The sequence below is a fragment of the Ranitomeya imitator genome, chromosome 2, assembly GCF_032444005.1.
Source record: "Ranitomeya imitator isolate aRanImi1 chromosome 2, aRanImi1.pri, whole genome shotgun sequence".
Classification (NCBI taxonomy): domain Eukaryota; kingdom Metazoa; phylum Chordata; class Amphibia; order Anura; family Dendrobatidae; genus Ranitomeya; species Ranitomeya imitator.
Window position 1 is genome coordinate 485,333,347 of NC_091283.1, and position 19,162 is coordinate 485,352,508.

At 44.4% G+C, this 19,162-nt stretch overlaps 1 protein-coding gene across 1 annotated transcript; it reads right to left on the minus strand.

Moving 5' to 3' along the window:
- Nucleotides 1–12,486: 12,486 nt before the first annotated feature.
- On the minus strand, nucleotides 12,487–13,749 carry FAM187A (family with sequence similarity 187 member A). The gene has a single exon (XM_069754880.1). It carries the CDS (start codon nucleotides 13,747–13,749, stop codon nucleotides 12,487–12,489), a length of 1,263 nt encoding a protein of 420 aa, XP_069610981.1.
- Nucleotides 13,750–19,162: the final 5,413 nt, after the last annotated feature.

Here is a 19,162-nt window from a genome sequence, read left to right on the forward strand (position 1 = left end):
CTGATTGCGGTTTGGGTCCAAGGGATCTATGGATCCGGTTAAATTCTATGGAACTTGCACCTTTGTCGTTTAAGATCTCAAGGAACAATTTTTGAACTGTACTGTCCAGCTCAGTTGGGCTGATAGACTCAGGGAGGCCGCGTATTCTAATGTTATTGCGTCTGTTGCGGTTCTCTAAGTCCTCTAACCCTGTAGCCATGTCCTCCAATCTCATTGTATGATTTACTAGAACCTGTCTGTGGGTTTGAAGGTCCTGTAAGATAATTTCCTGAGATTTCTCAACATCTTCCACTCTAGATGTAAATTCTGATTTTAGGACCTGCAGTTCCTTCTTATAAGAGTTTTCAATTCTACAGGCAAATGTCTCTAAGTCATTTTTGGTGGGAAGAGTTCTGATAAATTTACTGAAGTCCTGGATAGTCAGATCATCTGGGAATTCAGAGTTATCATCCCCCTCATATGTAGCTCTATCAGGGGAGCTGTGAGAGGCTAGGGAGTCCTGTGAAGAGGAACAATCCTCAGGGATCTTGGAAGAGGACTAGGATCTGGTATTCATCTGCTGATTTTTGTGGTTATGAAGCGATCCATGTCTTGAGTGAGCTAAAGGATCTAGAGGTTGTCCAACACGTTTTTTGGTTCTGCCCATAGATATCAGCGAGTTATGGCTGGTCACATCTGGCGATGGGGGGGGCACACGGAGCCAGGGCAGCTACATCACGCAGCCTGAACCCCCATCAGCATACTCCCCTCCTCCAGTATGACCTCCACCTTATTTGAAGAGATGGCCTAGGGACCTTCAATTGCCCAGCAAATCTCGTGCTGCAGCGTTGTCCCAAGGGGTGCGCTGGGCCTCAGGCTTTGCCTTTGCCTCCCAGCAAGATGGCGGCTTTTGGCGCCAAATGAGGGACCAGGGAGAGGGAGAACGTGTATGGCGCCTCCAAAGACCTGCTGGTGCCGTAACTGGTCACCCCACCTCGAGTAGTGAACTAACAGGTGAGTGGCCACTGAGGGAATGATGCGGGGCCTCAACGCAGGTGAACGGAGCTGTGGGCCGCCTGCCCTGCAGTGCTCCGGAGTTAAAATGGCCGCCGCGTCTTCTGAGGGCTACTTTCCTCCCGCTCCACCGGCTCCCTCACTCACCGGGTCTTCTCAGAACTGCGCCATGATCCCGGGCGTGCTCCTTCGCGCCGGCACTCTCACCGCAGCTCCTCTGCCACCGGAACAGCGCACCTCCAGCTCCGGTCTCCAGCCGACAAGTGGTGATGGCGGCTTGCAGTGGGAGCGTTCCAGCTCCCGTCGGTACCGGGCACCGGCAGGTATGTCGTCCCGGATGTGTGTGGAATACTGTGGGCCTCTTAGTATGGGGTCCACGGGGTGAAAAGGCAGATTTCCACCCTTTATTCTGAGAGGGACCACGGAGCTCGTCCCAGGCACGTCTGCTTGGCTCTTGGTCCAGGCCACGCCGCAGTCTCTTTACCTTTTATTGGTGAAGTTCAGGTACACAGATTACAGGTGGTCATTGGAAATCAGGGCAGCCTGGAAGAGATTCGGAATCCCCCTAGCCAAGTGGGGTTGGAAGCCTTCCTTTCTGCAATGAATTCTGGGTTCTTGATGCATTAGCTTTCCTCAAGTCTCTTTCTCAATCTGTCCTTTTTGGTGGACACTGACCACATGGCAGGCAGCGCGAGCTGTTTTACAGTTGTCCCTCTCTCGTGGTGACTCCGGGCTCTAATCTGTGCCTTCGGGTGTTAGTGGTGGCCAGGAGACCTGCAATCTCCTGCCCTCCGGTTTCTGCTGTGGGGCATACAGTTCCCACACAACCTCGGATGCCAGTGTCCGGTTTCTTGCGCTCAAACCTGGAGTGAGCCCAATCGCAGCTCCACTCCAGTTCCTCTCTCCTCCTGTGCTTCCTCTCTCTTCACTGTCTCACACAGACTGAACTCTAACTCCTCCTCCAGACCAAAACTTATAGGGAAGCTACCCTGAAACCGGGTCTAGAGCTCCCCCTTTTGGCCTGGAGTCAGGAAAGTGTTGTATGCTAGTGTTACCTGCTAAGGGGATTCCTTCTCACTTCCAGGCATGGCATCACCCTCCCCGGGAGGCAGGCAATACCACTGTGGCAACCGGATTCCTGGGATGCCACAGGTGCATTCTGGACAACTCACTTTGGTATGTATACAGCTTTTTCTTCAACTCTAACCACAAGTGTTCGACTGGGTTGAGGTCTGGAGACTGTTGGGCCAATCCAGCATCTCTACTTCATTGTCATTGAACCATTTCTTTGGCAATCTCTATATATGCTTTGGGTAATTGTCCTGCTGGAATATTATGTTATCCTTTTCATACCCATAGTACTCGAGTGTATGAAGTAACTCATCTTGTAGGATACTCACATATAGCTCAGCATTGAGACCACCATCGATCCTGGTCAAGTATCCAACACTTTTGACTGTGAAACAACCTCATATTATGAGACTTCTTCCACCGAACTTGACATTAGGTTTAATTTCTCAATCCGTTAGCCATTTTTTCCCTTGTTTCTTTCAGACTCATTTGCACCCATCAGAGCCTAGTCTATTGACTTTTGTCTCATTGCTCCAAATCACCCGTTTCCAATCTTCTACTGTCCACTTTTTGTACTTTTTTGCAAACTCAAGCAGACGCTTCTTATGATGATACTGAATTTTAGGCTTCTTCACTAATGATGAGTGAGTACACTCGTTGCTTGGGTTTTCCCGAGCACACTTGGATGGTCTCCAAGTATTTGTAAGTGCTCGGAAATTTAGTTTTCGTTGCCTCTGCTGCATGATTTACAGCTGATAGACAGCTTAAATACATGTGGGGATTCCGTAGCAACCAGGCAACCCCCACATGTACTCAGGCTGGCTAGCAGCCGCAAATCATTCAGCTGAGGCAAACGAAAACTAAATCTCTGAGCAGTTACAAATACTCGGAGACCTCCCGAGCGTGCTTGGGAAACCTGAGCAACGAGTACACTCGCTCATCACTATTCTTCACCTTTTTTCGGGCCACCATGTCATATTTGTGTGACGTGTGTCACACGGTGCTTGCATGGACGTCTGTTATCTCACTATTATGAAGCATACGAATCACCTCCACTGACGTGTTTGTTGTGCTAGAACTGATAGACCTTGTGATGAGCTGACTTGTTTACTCTATTTTGCCTGGATGTTCAGCTTGTGGCTTTTGAATGGATGGACGGACTTCATTTCATATTCTTCCAATTGTCATGAAACTCACACGAACCAGTTTGGCAATTTTCTTGGCTGAGAGACGGCTATCGATGAGCTGGATGATGCTGTTTCTCTTTTCTTGGGGAATCTTCTTCATGGCTGCTCCTCGGTTCGAACCAATGATCTTTCTCAAGGAAATCAACCTAATAACACACTGAGCTATTAGGGAATGTGAGAAAGTGTTGCAATTTTTGAAGAAAAATATGTTTCCACCACCAGGAGAAAAAAAGAAACAATGCAGTGACATGATAAGAATCTGCAAAACTAGTCATATGCTAAATAGTTGCAAATCAAATTTATATATGAGGTAGCCAAGATGATTGTCTTTAAAATGATGATAGTCTCACGTTAGAAGCAGCAGTGGATGGGGAGATATGATGATTTTGAAAGTCAAAAGTTCAATACATTGTTACCCTTCTGGTTGTCACTGTATGGAGTTATAAAGTGAGAGCCTAATTATTTAATGAGGGCACAAAAGAGAGGTCATTATTGTAAGAGGGCACTATTACTGTCTGGATGCATAGAGGGGGCACTATATAAATTAGTGTTGAGGTACAGGAGCATTGTTTCTTGTGAAGGGCATAAAACTAGTGTCTGCCAAAGGCGGGTGGAATTATTAACAAGTAGGTCACTATTGAGATTGTTTAGAGATGGGTAAAAGTAAAGGTGGTACTAGTACAATGATGAGCCAAAGATTTTGTGTGCTATATTCTTCTGTAACAAGAAGAATTCATCATGGTGTTCTGGGACAGAGGGAGAACAGGGGTAATGAATGAGAATGATCAGAGAGAACATCACTAGTGAGTCACTGGATTTATTGTAAAGGAAACGCATACATGTTATACAGCGTCGTTGAGTAAATGACATTTATTCTAACGCATCGGGTATTCTAGAATATCTATTTATGTATGTATATAGCAGCCACATAGTATATAGCACAGGCCACGTAGTATATAGGAGCCATGTAGTACAGTTAGGGCCAGAAATATTTGGACAGTGACACAATTTTCGCGAGTTGGGCTCTGCATGCCACCACATTGGATTTGAAATTAAACCTCTACAACAGAATTCAAGTGCAGATTGTAACGTTTAATTTGAAGGGTTGAACAAAAATATCTGATAGAAAATGTAGGAATTGTACACATTTCTTTACAAACACTCCACATTTTAGGAGGTCAAAAGTACCGTAATTGGACAAATAAACATAACCCAAACAAAATATTTTTATTTTCAATATTTTGTTGCAAATCCTTTGGAGGCAATCACTGCCTTAAGTCTGGAACCCATGGACATCACCAAACGCTGGGTTTCCTCCTTCTTAATGCTTTGCCAGGCCTTTACAGCCGCAGCCTTCAGGTCTTGCTTGTTTGTGGGTCTTTCCGTCTTAAGTCTGGATTTGAGCAAGTGAAATGCATGCTCAATTGGGTTTAGATCTGGAGATTGACTTGGCCATTGCAGAATGTTCCACTTTTTGGAACTCATGAACTCCTGGGTAGCTTTGGATGTATGCTTGGGGTCATTGTCCATCTGTACTATGAAGCGCCGTCCAATCAACTTTGCAGCATTTGGCTGAATCTGGGCTGAAAGTATATCCCGGTACACTTCAGAATTCATCCGGCTACTCTTGTCTGCTCTTATGTCATCAATAAACACAAGTGACCCAGTGCAATTGAAAGCCATGCATGCCCATGCCATCATGTTGCCTCCACCATGTTTTACAGAGGATGTGGTGTGCCTTGGATCATGTGCCGTTCCCTTTCTTCTCCAAACTTTTTTCTTCCCATCATTCTGGTACAGGTTGATCTTTGTCTCATCTGTCCATAGAATACTTTTCCAGAACTGAGCTGGCTTCTTGAGGTGTTTTTCTGCAAATTTAACTCTGGCCTGTCTATTTTTGGTATTGATGAATGGTTTGCATCTCGATGTGAACCCTTTGTATTTACTGTCATGGAGTCTTCTCTTTACTGTTGACTTAGAGACAGATACACCTACTTCACTGAGAGTGTTCTGGACTTCAGTTGATGTTGTGAACGGGTTCTTCTTCACCAAATTAAGTATGCGGCGATCATCCACCACTGTTGTCATCCGTGGACGCCCAGGCCTTTTTGAGTTCCCAAGCTCACCAGTCAATTCCTTTTTTCTCAGAATGTACCCAACTGTTGATTTTGCTACTCCAAGCATGTCTGCTATCTCTCTGATGGATTTTTTCTTTTTTTTCAGCCTCAGGATGTTCTGCTTCACCTCAATTGAGAGTTCCTTTGACCGCATGTTGTCTGCTCACAGCAACAGCTTCCAAATGCAAAACCACACACCTGGAATCCACCCCTGACCTTTTAACTACTTCATTGATTACAGGTTAACGAGGGAGACGCCTTCAGAGTTAATTTCAGCCCTTAGAGTCCATTGTCCAATTACTTTTGGTCCCTTGAAAAAGAGGACGCTATGCATTACAGAGCTATGATTCCTAAACCCTTTCTCCGATTTGGATGTGGAAACTATCATATTGCAGCTGGGAGTGTGCACTTTCAGCACATATTATATATATAATTGTATTTCTGAACATGTTTTTGTAAACAGCTAAAATAACAAAACTTGTGCCACTGTCCAAATATTTCTGGCCCTAACTGTATATAGCAGACAAATACTACGTGGCCTGTGCTATATACTATGTGGCTGCTATATACATACATATTGTAGAATACCCAATGCGTTAATACAGGCCACGCAATATATAACAGTGGCCACGCAGTATATAACATAGCCACGTACTATATAACACAGCCCACGCAGTATATAGCAGCCACGCAGTATATAACACAGGCGACGTAGTATATAACACAGGCCACGCAGTATATAACACTGGCCACGTGATATACAGTATAGCACAGCCAATGCAGTATATAGCAGCCACGTAGTATATAACACTGCCCATGCAGTATATAACAGTGGCCACGTAATATATAGCACAGCCCACGCAGTACATAGCACAGCCCACATACTATATAAGACTGCCTATGTAATATATAGAAGCCACGCGGTATCTAACACAGCCCACGTAGTATACAGCAGTGTGGGCACCATATCCCTGTCAAAAAAATAATTAAAATAAAAAATAGTTATATACTCACCCCTGGGATCCAGCGAAGCTCCGGCGATACGCGCGCGGCTGCCGCTATCTTCCGTTCCCAGGATGCATTGCGAAATTACCCAGATGACTTAGCGGTCTCGCGAGACTGCTAAGTCTTCTGGGTAATTTCGCAATGCATCACCGAGAACGGAAGATGGCGGCAGGCGCGTGCGGCTCGGTGGACTACGGAGGGTGAGAATAGCAGGTTTTTTGTTTTTTTTATTATTTTTAACATTACATTTTTTTACTATTGATGCTGCATAGGCAGCATCAATAGTAAAAAGTTGGGGACACACAGAGTTAATAGCAGCGGTTACGGAGTGCGTTACCCGTGGCATAACGCGGTCCGTTACCGCCGGCATTAACCCTGTGTGAGCGGTGACTGGAGGGGAGTGTGCGGGCACCGGGCACTGATTGCCGAGAGTAAGGAGCGGCCATTTTCTTCCAGACTGTGCCCGTCGCTGATTAGTCGTGGCTGTTTTGCTGCGACCAATCAGCGACTTGGATTTCCATGACAGACAGAGGCCGCGACCAATGAATATCCGTGACAGACAGACAGAAAGGCGGACGGAAGTGACCCTTAGACAATTATATAGTAGTCACTGTGTGATGGCAATAAGGCTCTTGATACGTGTTTTCTTTGTTAATGATTAAAGCTAGGCGAACTCGAACAGTTAAGTTCAGTGGCACGGACACCGAACACGGACTTCGGCAGGAAGTCCTTGTTACTGTTCGGGTTCGGCTCCCCGAACAACAGGTGTTTCTCGCGCTGTCAGCGTGGCAAACATCGCTTCTAATCGGCAGCAAATTATCACCACCGGTCAGAGAGCCTCTGTTCCCATGCTGTCAAATGACAAATTGAGCCCACAGCTGTGATTGGAAGTATAAAGTTTATCTCCGGTCATTGGTGTTGGCTGATGGGACTACTGCTCCCATCAGCCGACTCCTGCTGCCAGTAATAACAGTGAGAGTAGGAGCGGCTGATGGGAGTATTCATCAGCCGGCGCCTGTGCTGTAAATAAATGATTTTTTCTTTTTTTTTTTAAAAAGGCATGGGTTCCAATGTATTTTCTAGAACCAGACAGGCAAAACTCACAGCTAGGGGCTGCAACCTTCAGTTGTCAGCTTCTGCAAGGTTGGCTATCAAGAATAGAGGGGTCCCAAAGCCGTATTTTTTTAACTATTTAAATAATTTAAAAAAATGATGTGGGATACCCCCATTTTTGACAACTAGCCTTGCTAATGCAGACAGCTGGGGGCTGGTTTTCCCAGGTTGGTACCCCAGCCTAAAAATAGCAGCCCACAGCTGACCAGAAAAGACGCATCTATTAGATGCGCCAATTCTGGCTCTTCCCACTTGACCTCTAGCTGTAGCAAGTGGTGTTCATATTTGTGGGGTTTTGCTTTTTATATAGTAGCATTGGTGGCAGTACATTGGGCTTTAGAAAATGGTATTTGTTAATTGGATAGTATTATGTGCTGTTGTCTGTAAGACTGTTATCTATATATATTTGTGTTATTTGGGGGGGAAGAGAAATATATCTCTGTGTACACTAACAGAATTACGACGGCGCACACACCACAACTACAAACTAATATTTGTAGGGGGGCCTGGGTCCAAAAAGTTGACATTGGACCCATAGTACTCCAGTTCCTTCCCTAGTGTCTTAACATAACACAAATTGTATATTCAATTAATGAACAATATATAATAATATATTTGCCCTGGGATGGCCCTGCAGGGGGGAATAGGACATTTTTGATGGTCATAGCCCATGACATTTCAGTTGATCCCTAGGGGTCTCAAAAAGCGATAATAAAAGGCAGACAATGACTAATTACCTTAACCTTTTCAAACAGTAACACCCAGAACCCTTACAACTAGCAACAGACAATATAGAGGCTTTTTATGATTGTATGAACATCATAACATGATGAACATTAAAGAGATCCTCTAGGAATAGAAAAAAATGGATGAATAAAATATCATTAAAAATAAATTGCTAAGTACTTTTAATTAGCAAATTACATTCATTTTCTCTTAAAGAGAATCTGTCACCAGAAAAAAAACACTATTAACTTGCAGATATGGGGTTAATTTGCAGGTTAATAGCGCTATTATACAGGCCAGCGCCTGCACGTAGCCTAACACTGCAGGGAGAAAATTAACTATACTCTCCCCAGCAGCACTCCCGTTTCAGTCAAGGGGGCGGCGCAGTTGATGGTTCAGTCGCCACTCTGAGTATACAGAGTGGCAGCTGTATCCGCGCAGTCAGCCCTAATACAAAGCCAGTGTCAGTCAGGGTCGGGGGCCCAGTTACAGCCAACACTCTGTATTCTCAGAGTGGTGACTGAACCAGCGCCGCCCCGTGACTGAAACGGGAATGTTGCCGGTGAGAGTAAAGATAAATTTCTCCCCACAGCGTTAGGCTGTGTGCATGCACTGGCCAGCATAATAACATTATTAACCTGCAGATTAACCTCATATCTGTAGGTTAATAGCATTTTTTCTGGTGACAGGTTCCCTTTAAATAGTTTATGCACATTACCTCTTCACAGAGGAAGAGGACTTGAACTCTTGTGCCACCTATTGGAAGGAGTAATCTTGAAAAGTCAATATCGACCTCAATTTGCAGTTGCATGTTTCATCGTGTTGCCCTTCCTCAGTGCAAAGCATGAGTTGTATAAAAGGCCTCTGACTGGAGTTTAAGGGGTAACATCTCTTCTTGAGATGCCAGTTGTAGAAGACTTGTTGACCATGCAATGCTCCTCTGGGTAATAAATATAACCGAGGTCTAAGGGGTAACGTCTATCCAAATCAGATATCGTGCTTTTCACTGAGGAGGGTTAACACCCCAAAACACGTGTGATTCTGGTTTGGCTTTAATCTTAAGTCACATAGCAAGGCTAATTAACAATCGACATTGAGTTGTAGGATTGCTACTACCATTAGGTGGTACTAGAGACCAGGTTCTCTTCCTCTTTGAAGAGGCAATTTGCATATTTAATTTCCCAAAGGATCATTGCACTTCTTGAACAGTAAAATTTACATTGCATTAAAATGTCCGCCATCTTACAATACCAGAAACCTGTACTAGAATGCTAATATGACTGTTGCCCATGAGCACGTTCAGTAAGAAACTCTGCAGCTGTGACCTGGAGGCAACCTATACTGCATGCTGTCAAGCTGCTGATAAGCATTCAGAGAGACAGAGTAAGTAGCAGTGTGAGCAGCCTCTTCTTACCTCAGCACCCCTGGTATCTGCAATGGTAGAGCAGAAAGACAGGGAGGACAGCAGTGTGAGCAGCCTCTTCTTACCTCAGCACCCCTGGTATCTCCAATGGTAGAGCAGAAAGACAGGGTGTACAGCAGTGTGAGCACCTTCTTCTTACCTCAGCACCCCTGGTAGCTCCAATGGTAGAGCAGAAAGACAGGGTGTACAGCAGTGTGAGCAGCTTCTTCTTACCTCAGCACCCCTGGTAGCTCCAATGGTAGAGCAGAAAGACAGGGTGTACAGCAGTGTGAGCAGCTTCTTCTTACCTCAGCACCCCTGGGAGCTCCAATGGTAGAGCAGAAAGACAGGGTGTACAGCAGTGTGAGCAGCTTCTTCTTACCTCAGCACCCCTGGTAGCTCCAATGGTAGAGCAGAAAGACAGGGTGTACAGCAGTGTGAGCAGCTTCTTCTTACCTCAGCACCCCTGGTAGCTCCAATGGTAGAGCAGAAAGACAGGGTGTACAGCAGTGTGAGCAGCTTCTTCTTACCTCAGCACCCCTGGTAGCTCCAATGGTAGAGCAGAAAGACAGGGAGGACAGCAGTGTGAGCAGCTTCTTCTTACCTCAGCACCCCTGGGAGCTCCAATGGTAGAGCAGAAAGACAGGGTGTACAGCAGTGTGAGCAGCTTCTTCTTACCTCAGCACCCCTGGTAGCTCCAATGGTAGAGCAGAAAGACAGGGTGTACAGCAGTGTGAGCAGCTTCTTCTTACCTCAGCACCCCTGGTAGCTCCAATGGTAGAGCAGAAAGACAGGGTGTACAGCAGTGTGAGCAGCTTCTTCTTACCTCAGCACCCCTGGTAGCTCCAATGGTAGAGCAGAAAGACAGGGAGGACAGCAGTGTGAGCAGCTTCTTCTTACCTCAGCACCCCTGGTAGCTCCAATGGTAGAGCAGAAAGACAGGGTGTACAGCAGTGTGAGCAGCTTCTTCTTACCTCAGCACCCCTGGTAACTCCAATAGTAGAGCAGAAAGACAGGGTGTACAGCAGTTTAGCAGCCTCTTCTTACCTCAGCACCCCTGGTAGCTCCATTATTAGAGCAGAAAGACAGGGTGTACCACAGTGTGGACCACAGTGTGAGCAGCCTCTTCTTACCTCAAAACCCCTGGTAACTCCAGTATTAGATCAGAAAGACATGGTGGACCACAGTGTAAGCAGCCCCTTCTGACCTCAGCACCCCTGTTATCTCCAGTATTAGATTAGACAGGAAAGACAGTAATGTAAGCAGTCTCTTCTTACCTCAGCTCTACTGATATCTCCAGTATTAGATCAGATAGACAGGGGTAGACAGCAGTGTGAGCAGCCTCTTATTACATCAGACGCCCCGGTACCTCCAGGATTAGATTAGAATAGCCACTGTGAGCACATCTACTCTACATGCTGACAAACACGAATCCATTCTATGAAAGCTTTTTGTTTTAGAAGTGTAACAAGACGGCTGCCATTTTAGTTCCCTATAATGATTAGGTTCTTAGACCAAATGAGTATGGCTTGCTAAGATATTGATAAATGTATTTGTACTTGCATTTTTTAATTTCCAGAGAACCCCTTTAAAAGGGGTTGTCCATTCTTAGCTATCACCTACTGTATATTCTAAAGGTTGCAGGGTGTTGTACAGTTGGGACCCTCAACAAGCATCCGTGCATTGTGATGTGCCCACAGCAAGTGTTCCTCTGCAGTGCCCCTACAGGGAAAATGAAGCATTACTCATGTTTTATTAAGGGGTAACGTTTCTCCTTATGGAGAATGACATACAGCCTCTAGTATGATAATGTAAGGTGGCCTCTTTGCTGTGCTATGCTCCTCTGGAAATTAAATATGCAAATTGCCTCTTCAGAGAGGAAGAGGACTTGAACTTTATAGCACCACCTGTACTTGTAGGATCACTGCTTCTCTAACAGGTGGCGCTATAGAGTTCTAGTCCTCTTCCTATCTGAAGAGACAATTTGCATAGCAGGTTTTTTTTAGAAATCAATAGACAGTTACAGTAAAGCATTGATGTGCCAGGTCCTCAAGAGTGGGAGATGTTCTTTGTAGTCAGAGTCATTTGTATGCCAAGGTGGCTCAGAACACTGAATGAATTACAAGGAATCTCCAGCAAAACAGTATTTGGTCAATTTAAGAAACTGAACTGGGCCAATATCAATGTAGTTTGAATGTGCCATTGACACCTACTACTTATATTGGCCCAGTGTTGAGCAGGGGGGGGATGCAAGTTATATTGGCTAATATCCCTTGGTCATGAGAGATGTGAAGCTGCCCAGGGATCAACTCTCTAGAACTTCTGCTTAATAATTACTCCTAAATCTGTCCTAAATACTTGAGTGCAGGGATGATTTACAGCAAATGTAATATAATATTACTTAAATAAAAGACCAGGCAACCGCAACTAAAGAAAATCGGAACTGACAGTTATGTTTAGGGTTAAGTAAATTACAGTATGATGAAAGGTTTGGACTGCACAAAGGCAGACAGGCTATAGGATTGGGTTTACCTATGAATTGTAGCTCATTGCTGCCACCTGCTGGCAGGCAAAAGTTTGCACTAACTTCTGAACAGATTAAAATCCAAAATATTAAACAGATTTCCTGAAGACTGTGAACTTGTATATCAAAAACCACAAAAGTCTACGTGCATGTATGAATTGATTTATTAATAATAACATGCAAAGACCAATAGATGACAATTCAGGCCATCCAGATGGAGCTTTCTGCCACTGAAATGGATATTTCCGACAGATCAACCTTGTAAGTGGCGAGCAAGTGACGACGTATCAAGCAAAAGCTTCAACATTTCATGGAAGTGACTCTCTGTCTTTACGCATCTGTATAGGATTAAAAGCACCGCATGTCCATGCCGCAGAAGAAACATTTCACACATTGTATGAAGATGAAAATGAGAGTAAAAAAAAAGAAACTTATCCCGATGGTCTTCATGGCAAAGACAGATTCAGGGTCACTGAAGCGACGGCTCCTGGATGGATCTGTATGCACAGCCAACCTAAAGCCGGCTTTCATCTTGCCCTGAAGCCAGCAATAGTAGATTCCTTTGTCGTCGTACTGAACAGCCCGAAAGTTCAGATGGTTCCCATGATCAATAAAGACTCTCATGGATGCATTTTGCCCAATTAGATACTGTGAGCGGTAAAGCCTATCTTCATCTTTGTCCCAGGCCACCGCATGCTCTGGTTTGGCCCCTGGGCACGCAAGGCTCAGCCTGCTGCCTAGTTGGTGAGTATGTATCTGTGTGGGTACCTTGGGGGCAAAAGGGATATAATCCTTCAAACTCATTATACTATGCATTAAAGAGGTAAGTTTACCCAAAGCTCCCTTCTTTTTCTGATGGCATGGAGTCATGCAGCTCCGAATTATGACCTCAGGTCTTCTAGCGGAGACATACGGTTTGAGCTTGGATGGAACAGCTTCTGAGCCACAAGAAGTCACATTTCTCAGAGTTGTATGAAATCTGGCATTAAGGTAGTTGGTTTTGATATAGCACAAGCCTACTCTCCTCTGTTCTCCTCGCACGTCACATCGATCACACACTGTCCAATCCCAAAAAGTGGTAAAGGTCACAAAGTGTTTGGTTATGTGATCCGGTTGAGGGTGACTACCTTGGTCTGTAAAGGCTACATAAGCGTTACTGGATTCCTGAATATCAATATTGTATCCATAAAAGAAGTGTTCATCTCGTGAGCCACATAAGTAATTTCCAGAATCTTCTAACTGTGCCTTAAATACAATTAGGCTGAACATCCGGATGGTAAACCTGAAGACAATTTCAAAATTGCTTTGAATCCTTTCAGAGTCAAATTCGACTGTGCCATTGAAGTCTGTGAGCACCCAGGTCTTGTTAGAACCAGTTCTCTTCTGATAGAACCACACCACAGACTTTGTTGCCTCAGGTTTGCAATGGCAAGGAAGCTCAAAGGTCATGTCTTTAAGGTAGGCAGTTGTGTCAAATATTAGGAATGCCGGGCACAGAGCAGATCTGTAGATGTCTTCTCTTTCCACAATCTCAAAAGTACTCACTGGAATTAGATAGAGCAGGAACGTAGCAGCAACACAATGGCGGAGAGGACAATAGGAAATCATCATCCTCTAGAAGGCAAATAGTTGACTGACTCAATCTTAAAAACACAGCAAATCAGAACTTCTAATGACTGCTCTGTTGTGGGAAGTCACCTGAGAGACCCAACTGGCTCGGAATCATCATTATGATCTATCACTCCTTTGTTACAAGATTCTAAGTTCTAATGTACAGTACTTCTCCTTTAAGTGGTGCGCTACTTTGGACAATTTTTTTTTTTTTCCCTATCTGTGTTCTTGTTTCTGTTTTTAACGCTTACCATTTATTCTATTTCGGCTTATAATTAGAGATGAGCGGACCCTTGGATGTTCGGGTCTGGCTGAACAGTTAAAAAAAAGTACCCGAACCCGGACCCCATTCACTTGAATGGGGGGGCCGAACATCCAGTGTTTGCCGGGCTCTCATGTGCATGACAGCACGGCAAACACTGCTTCTGATCGGCGGTAAAATCATTACCACCGCACCGGTCAGAGAGTCTTGGTTCCCACGTTGTCAAATGACAGTGTGAGTGCGTAGCTGTGATGAGGTCACTGTTGCTCACTGATGCTCACTCACAGGAGCTCATGCCAGTGACCGAAGGTCAACTTTTAAACTCCGATCAAAGCTGGGAGCTGACGCTGTCATTTGACAGCAAGGGAACCGCGGCTGTCCGACCGGCGGTAATGATTTTACCGGCAACCAGAAGCAGTGTCTGCAGTGCTGTCATGCACATGACACCCGGTGTTCAGGGGGCTGAACCCGAACAGTGACACGAACTTCCTGGTGAAGTCTATGTTCGGCACAGACACTGAACTTTACGGTTTGAGTTCGCCCATCTCTACTAAAAATGGATACCAACAGTTACCAGAGGACAGTTGTCGTCATTTAGACTAAATACATAGAACTGCATGAAACACTATTTCTTCCATAAGAAGTGAGACAATCTGCAATGGTGGATCCCACAAATGTGAAGAGAAGCTTACGTCAATGAGAATCACAGATGTCCCGCTTCTAAGGTCCATCCTGCATCGAGTGCCCAATTCTCCTCGTCTTCTGCTAAAAATGCATTTAAGGGGTATTTCCATCTCTAAGATCCTATCCCAATATGTAGCAGGTGTAATAATAATAATATTAGCAAATAACTCCAATTAGAAATGTAGTATAGTTCTTCTGATAAGCTATGTCGCTTAACCCATGTACAGGGCATTGAAGATAGTTTAGGCATCTTTGGTTACAACCACTAACTAACTAACTGTCACTATATGAGTGGTCGTAACCGTGGATACTGCCTAGACAACTGTAGCAAAATCACAACTGTGAGAAGATTTAGGGTATGATCACATAGGTCATATATGCAGATTCTTTATTGGCAATTTTGGTATTGAAAATCTGCTGCATATTAAAGTTATAGGCATTGTGGATGAAACTGTATGAAATTGTATCCACGTGGCAGAGAAAATCCACAGGAAATTGACACCGATCTGCTGCAGATTTTAACTTCTTGATGACATCCAACAGACATTTAGGGCAGATGTGTGCACTTATTATAGGGAAGAAGCTCAGCAGCTGAGCCCATTCCATCCTGCGGGCTGAGAGGAGAGGGTCACTTGCAATGACCATCAGCCCCACATGATGCGATTGTCATGGCAGCCAGGTGCCTACTGAAGGCCCCTGTGTCTGCCATGTTAGTTAGTGTATATGCACAAAACATCTTTTTCAGGCGGGCGAACCTAAAAAAGACTCACAAAAGACTTGAACGTACAGTATTTCAAGTCTGAAGACACAAAAGAGAATAGTAAAACCAAAAACACTCAGTTTGAAAAAATGTTGCAGTAATCCGCAAGTGCTAGTAAAAGATGTAAAAAACAGGGTATTTGGTTGATACGGTTTTTGCAAAAAATGTATACTAAGCTGCTCTACCAAACTTCACGGTATACCCTTATCAGAGCAGTCCTAACTAATGTATGCAATCCCTATCTGATGTATTTAAAAACCTGATCATCTGTATATAACCTGTGTGAACAGGGTTCAGAGAGGAAAAATCCATGTGTGCATACAGGGTAGAACAACTATTGTGCAGATAGCCCAAGAGGAGTGGTGGAACTCCCCAGTCTTGTAGACACAAGAGAACAATTATGGAAACAGGAACACATGGGCTACTTGCACAGTGAACAAGTCTGTATGATCATGTTCACACACCACCAAGAAACCTGAAGACACAAAAGAGAATAGTAAAACCAAAAACACTCAGTTTGAAAAAATGTTGCAGTAATCCGCAAGTGCTAGTAAAAGATGTAAAAAACAGGGTATTTGGTTGATACGTTTTTTGCAAAAAATGTATACTAAGCTGCTCTACCAATCTTCACGGTATACCCTTATCAGAGCAGTCCTAACTAATGTATTTCAAGTCTATTGTGTATATGATTAAGACATTGCAAATTCAATATATACACACAGCGGGGAAACTACCGTATTTTCCGGCATATAAGATGACTTTTTGACCCCTAAAAATTGTCCCAAAAGTCAGGGGTCGTCTTATACGCCGGGTACGGCGTGTGCAGGGAGCGATCCTGGATGTCGGCGTGTGGTTTCCAGGGTCTGGAGGAGAGGAGACTCTCCTTCAGGCCCTGGGATCCATATTCATGTAAAAAATAAAGAATAAAAGTAAAAAACATGGAACTTTTTGGCAACAATGCCAAACGATATGTTTGGCGCAAAGGCAACACAGCTCATCACCCTGAACACACCATCCCCACTGTCAAACATAGTGGTGGCAGCATCATGGTTTGGGCCTGCTTTTCTTCAGCAGGGACAGGGAAGATGGTTAAAATTGATAGGAAGATGGATGGAGCTAAATACAGGACCACTCTTGAAGAAAACCTGTTGGAGTCTGCAAAAGACGTGAGACTGGGACGGAGATTTGTCTTCCAACAAGACAATGATTCCAAACATAAAGCAAAATCTACAATGGAATGGTTCATAAATAAACGTATCTAGGTGTTAGAATGGCCAAGTCAACGTCCAGGCCGTCCAGCGGTCACCTGACCGCTCATGTGACCGCGACGTCATCGAAGGTCCTTCACTCTCTGCATTCTTAGGAACGGAGGCAGACGCTAGCAGCACTGTAAGCCAGGGGCCGTCCGAGGGTGAGTATATCCATATTTTTTACTTTTATTCTTTATTTTTTACATGAATATGGATCCCAGGGCCTGAAGGAGAGTCTCCTCTCCTCCAGACCCTGGGAACCACACGCCGTATAAGATGACCCCCGTCTTATACGGCGGGCATATCCCAAATTTCATATTTTATATGGAAAAGTTGGGGGTCGTCTTATACGCCCAGTCATCTTATACACCAGAAAATACGGTAAGTATTTGATGCACTACTGATTTTTCAAGTTTTCCCACCTACAAAGAATGGAGAGGTCTGTAATTTTTTATTGTAGGTACACTTCAACTGTGAGAGACAAAATCTAAAAAACAAAATCCAGAAAATCACATTACCGTATTTTTCGGACTAGAAGATGCACTGGACCATAAGACGCACCAAGGTTTTAGAGGCGGAAATTAGAAAAAAAATTGACGCAAAAATGTGGTCAATTCTGTACTTAATATCCCCTACCCTGGTATATATGGTCTCCTCATCCCCATCCTGGTATGCATGGCCCCTCTCATCCCTATCCTGGTATGCATGGCCCCTCTCATCCTCATCCTGGTATGCATGGCCCCCTCATCGTGGTATGCATGGCACCCTCAACCCTATCTTGGTATGCATTACTCCTTTCATCCTCATGCAGGTATGAATGGCCCCCTCATCCCTATCCTGGTATATATGGTCCCCTCATCCCTATCCTGGTATGCATAGCACCCTCATCCCTATCCTGGTATGCATTGCCCCTCTCATCTTCATCCTGGTGTGCATGGCCTCCTCATCCCCATCCTGGTGTGCATGTGCCCCCTCATCCTTATCCTGGTATGCATGGCCCCTCTCATTCCCATCCTGGTGTGCATGGCCCCCTCATCTCTATCCTGGTAGGCAGAGGACCCTCATCCCTATCCTGGTATGCATTACCCCTCTCATCCCCATCCTAGTGTGCATGTGCCCCTTCATCCTTACCCTGGTGTGCATGGCCCCTCTCATTCCCATCCTGGTGTGCATGGCCCCCTCATTTCTATCCTGGTAGGCATGTCCCCCGCATCCCTATCCTGGTATGCAGGGCCCCCATCTCTGTCCTGGTAGGCATGGCCCCATCCAAATACTTATTTCATGCAATAAAATGCAATTTAAGTATTTAAAAATCGTACATGATTTTTTATTTTTTTTATTTTTAGATTCTGTCTCTCACGGTTGAAGTGTACAGTTGTGCTCAAAAGTTTACATACCCTTGCAGAATTTTTGCTTTCTTGGCCTTTTTCAATTATGATTTAAAAAGAGAAAACACAGTAGTTTGACAATAAATGGCTTCACCCAACCACTAACCATGAGTGGAGAAAAAGTTTTGGTGTTATCATTCATGCTCTCTGAAAAAAGGCCAAGAAAGCAAAAATTCTGCCGGGGTATGTAAACTTTTGAACACAACTGTACCTATGTCAATGCATCACCGAAACAGCAGAGTTCATATCCGAGGTGAAGCTGGATCTCATCTGGACAGTACCGGACTGCCGCCTTGACATCTGCCTTGTCACCAATGGAAATCACTTTGAACCTTTGTAGTGTATAGATAAAGCTTGAACAGACAGTGATTTTTCAGGTTAATAAATCTTTGTTGCATGCTCTCGGTTATAGATACCAAGACTAGAATTTTGCAGCATCCTTTTTTGAGTCATCCATGTTATAAAATGAATGATGTAATTCAAAACTATAACCTGTCCTGCAATAATAAGCCATCATAACGCTATATTTACGGTAAAGTCAAAGTTATGGCTCTTGGAAAGTAATGAGGCAAAAACCAAAAATGAAAAGTACCTGTGTCTCAAAGGGGTAAAAGGTAATTTGAAGGCTTTTGCGGTTTAATCTGAGAGCAGCATGAGGCAGGGGCTGAGACACTGATTTCACTTGTCACTTATTAGGCTGTGTGCTGTTTTAATACAATGAGTGTTTTCTCAGCTGGAAATTATCATAGCCTGGACCAAGTGCCAGCCTGCAGTCCAACCACGCCACCACTGATTAGCAGCTTACTATTAATATATAATGTACACAGAGCTGTGGTGTAGATGGGGTCAGCTTTCTGAGCTCTGCTACATGCTTCATCTGAAAACCCTGATTGTATCACAACTGCTGCATCCAGTAAACTAAGTGACACATCGCTGGAATCAAATCTTCAGCAATTATGCCACTAAATCGGCAGCGATATGCCCACAGCATATCAGTCCCATGTGGATGTACAGAATTTGAATGTGACAAGCATGGATCTAGAAAACGATAAGTAAATGAAACACAAAG

Bases quoted from the DNA above. Each gene is read 5' to 3' on its own strand.
- FAM187A (XM_069754880.1), bottom strand. From the start codon at position 13,749: ATGATGATTTCCTATTGTCCTCTCCGCCATTGTGTTGCTGCTACGTTC.